The sequence below is a fragment of the Acanthisitta chloris genome, unplaced genomic scaffold (genome assembly GCF_000695815.1).
Source record: "Acanthisitta chloris isolate BGI_N310 unplaced genomic scaffold, ASM69581v1 scaffold26432, whole genome shotgun sequence".
Lineage (NCBI taxonomy): Eukaryota > Metazoa > Chordata > Aves > Passeriformes > Acanthisittidae > Acanthisitta > Acanthisitta chloris.
The window spans coordinates 41358-45007 of NW_008660312.1; the positions used below are offsets into that span (position 1 = coordinate 41358).

Consider the following 3650-nt stretch of genomic DNA (forward strand, 5'->3'; position numbering starts at 1 on the left):
CAGCTTTACCTCCTCTTCTAAAAGGAAGGTCCTGTTATGCTTCTTAAGCACATCAAGCACGTTTTCATATTCAGCTTTGATGGACGATCTAAAACAAGAGTCCTAGGAGTAAGCTAAAATGCAAATACCTGGTTTTTATAATGCATATTAATCCAGAATAAGGATCATATTCTTGGATAAATTAAGAAAGGAATCCAACTCAGAAGACACTAAATTATCCACCTGGGGTTTCTCTTTAACACACTTTACCATCCAAATCCTTCATCCCTGGCTCCAAAAATAATTTTTATCCCCTCCTCTTCCTAATAGCACAGCATGGTGAATTCCTTTAATAAAATGACTGTCTGGAAGATTTGGATGAAAGAAAAAGAGGGACACCTTCATTAGTGCCTACAACTAGATCTAAGGTCTCCAAAAGCACTGCTCTGTCTGAACTGTCAGTTGTATTTACACCCAAACTCTAACCTACTCCATTTGCAAAAACCCAGTGACAGCACCACAGCGAGTCAGGAAAAAAGGGCCATGGAAATGGAATTTAATCTGCCAGTAAAGAACAGACCTTTGGCACTGGTGTTGCTCCCACAACTCTTCCCTCAGTGTGCACACTCCTACTTATATAGGAGGGAGCTTATAAAACACATTTCAAGCCACTCAGTGTTATTTTCCAGACAGTTTTCTCCACACTAGGTCCCTGATGGAAGTCATGCCTGTAAAACAAAATGACTTCTTTTCATCTCTTCCTCCAGGGCTGACTGAGTGTACAAAAGTCATCCACAGGAAAAGAAAATTGCTCTAACACGTGTGTCTCCAGTGTCTGAAGCTTGTTGAGAAGGTAAAGCTATCACTTTGTACAACAAAAAGAACGGCATGGCAGTTGTGTCAAGAAGAGTGGGAGAATCTGACCATATTGCTAGAACTGTAAGCTAAGAAATAAGGGAACACTTCTGCTGTGAGGCACACGGACTTGTGATCTGCTTCTCCTTGCCTATTTCAAGGGAGTGATAGCTACAGCCACTTGGGGTAAGGGGCTGAGTGGGAAAGGAACGACTCGCTGGATGGGGAAGTTCGTAATATCTTTGCTAAAACTCTCTCCATTAACAGAGACTTACTGCTGGACAAAATCTCAGCCACTGCATCTCCCATCAAGTGGAGATCTGGATCCTTCCAACCCACTGCCATCCAGAATACTTCAAGGAAAGGATGTATACTCAGCTGCACAAAGAGCAGAGTTTCAGAGTTCTCCTGAAGAACCTTCTCAGGGTGCCACAACAGTGGGAAGACATGAGGGAAACACACTTAACTTTCCCACACTAAAGGACTGCAGCCATGAGACCTGTTTGCATTATTCACACACAGGTGTGGCTGGGAGGGTACTCTCACTATTGCCCTCTGAGCAATCCTCAAGGCCCAGGTCATTGCCTCGACCCTGAATAGGCACTGACACCCCACTAACCTACTGAGGGATTGGCACCATAGCTGTTAGCAAAACACAGCCAGAGTCACACTGTAGCCACATTTGTGTGTCCCCTGTCCCCCCTAAAAATACTAATTTCCCTATCACACCTTCCCATGATACTCATGCCGAACTGCTGCCTCCCTCCAACCCAATGGTATTTTCAAGGCACCCCCAAACATTTATGGACACCACATACCAGTAATTCACATGTTAGCATGTCTGAACTGTGTAGAAACTCTGAAACAAGGTCAAGAGATGAGCCTAGAAAAGGTGTCAACAAGCCCACACAGTTCTGGCTTCAGAAATAATCAGCCTACAAAGATGGACATCTAGTCCCGTTGTAAAGACTTTCATTGCTCACTGGGACAAGTGTTTTTGGCACATGGTAAGGAGAACAGATTACCATCACTTCCATCCCCTGCCAGATTTTTTCACTTCTTTCTCAAAGGCCTCTCAGTGCTCTTGCTATGCAGAAAAGTGTCTGTTTTGGGGTTCAGTGTGGAATTATCTTCTCACATAACTTTAGACCATTATGGATCATCAACTCCATTATTATTTCTGGACACATTACTCTCATGCTGATAGCCATTTAAAACCTCACTGCATCAACGTGTCAGACTATTTCTGCAGCCCGTAAGCCTCCATAAGCAGACCCTGCCACACACAGCTTCCAAAGAGGTTATTTCACTGCAGTTACATAGCACACACTAGCTTTGCAATGCAGAAACAGTTCAGTAAGCAAAATGTTCCATCTTGTCAGCAGCAGAGAGGCCCTCTTGAGTCTCCACTTCTTAAAGCAGTAAAAGCAGGAGTAATTATGTATCTCTACTTTTTTTGCAACAAGAGAGCTCATAAAAGTTTTAACCAATTTATAGCAGTTGGGGGTATATCCTTCAATGTAGTCACAGCTCTGTCCTCAAATTGTGCATTAAAATAATCTTCAGTGAAAGAAAGTCATCTTCATCAAGATTATTACTTCTCGCCTCCTCCACAAACAGGTCTAGTATTTGTTTCTTTTGCCTCTTGCTGCCACAGGCTTTATTTCCACAGATGGCTTTGAAACTGGCTGCATCTGTTTTGGAACATGGAATGATAGTAGTGACTACTACATGGGTCTCTCTTGAATGAGACCTTGTGTTCAACCTAATCCAGCCTACACACAGCCCCTGCCCAAGATCCCTTGCCCAGGAGGCCTCGCCCAGACTATTCCAGTGAAAAGCCTTTATTTCCCTCAACGACCTGAGCTCAGCTTTCGGGACTATTCTTTCCTCAGAGGCTGCCTTTCAAAGTATTACTATCAAAAATAAACGAACTTCAATCTACCCTTAAAAAAACCCCCAAAACTCAAAAGAAGACATGGCCCTGCTCACACCACAATAAATCAGACTAGGTAGTCATGATCCCCACTAGAACCAAAGAAAGTGCTTTTGCTTATCTGGCTATGAGAAGACAAATGCTGTTCCGATTCCATACCAATGATACGACACACCATGTCAGAGCACTGAGATGCCCAATACGGCTTTGGACAGAAAAAAACACCACATTATCTAGCATCATTTGCAGGCAAACACATGAATCTCTCTGATCTGCTATAAAGGCAGTCTGACAGATCCAATCCTAAAAATGAGCGTATGCAAGAGCTGTGGTGAGAAGAACACTCTCATGCAGACAGCCCTCCCAACACATAAAAAGAGAAGTGCAAAACATGAGATGCCCAACAAGAACAGTTTGTAAGTCCCAGAGATGAGATCAAAGAGATTTTCCACTCCACTGCTCCAAGTACAAGGACTCAAAAAGACATATCTTCAAGATACTCTAAATAACAAAGCCTCCCCTTTAAAATATGACAAAAAAGGAGTAAAGAATAACAGCAGCAGAAGGAGCAATGCAATTTGTGTGAGTCTGTCACTGAATAAAAAATTAATAATCAACAACCTCTGGCTAACTGCAGCCATTTCATTATGCTTAACTTTGACAGACCTGAATCCAATAAACGTGTATTGAAGTGCATCTGGTCCTTTTTCATCCCTTTTCTGAACTTCCATTGCTTGCCAATGCAATGCCCTTTCACTGATGCAACCTGACCACAGCACTCTGTCCTATATTGCTGAATGCTAAGCGTCCAACCCCACTGTGAGAGCACTTTACCTGTTGAAGATGTCAGCCGACACCTTTTGCAGATACTGAAGTGCAT

General features: G+C 43.0%; 1 protein-coding gene across 1 annotated transcript in view; it reads right to left on the reverse strand.

Moving 5' to 3' along the window:
• The window catches only part of WASH1 (WAS protein family homolog 1), a 25806-nt gene that overhangs the window by 22049 nt on the left and 107 nt on the right, over nucleotides 1-3650 (reverse strand). Inside the window, exon 2 of the mRNA XM_009069774.1 lies at nucleotides 3605-3642. Coding sequence (XP_009068022.1) covers nucleotides 3605-3642 — 38 coding nt within the window. The remainder of the gene's footprint in view (nucleotides 1-3604; nucleotides 3643-3650) is intronic.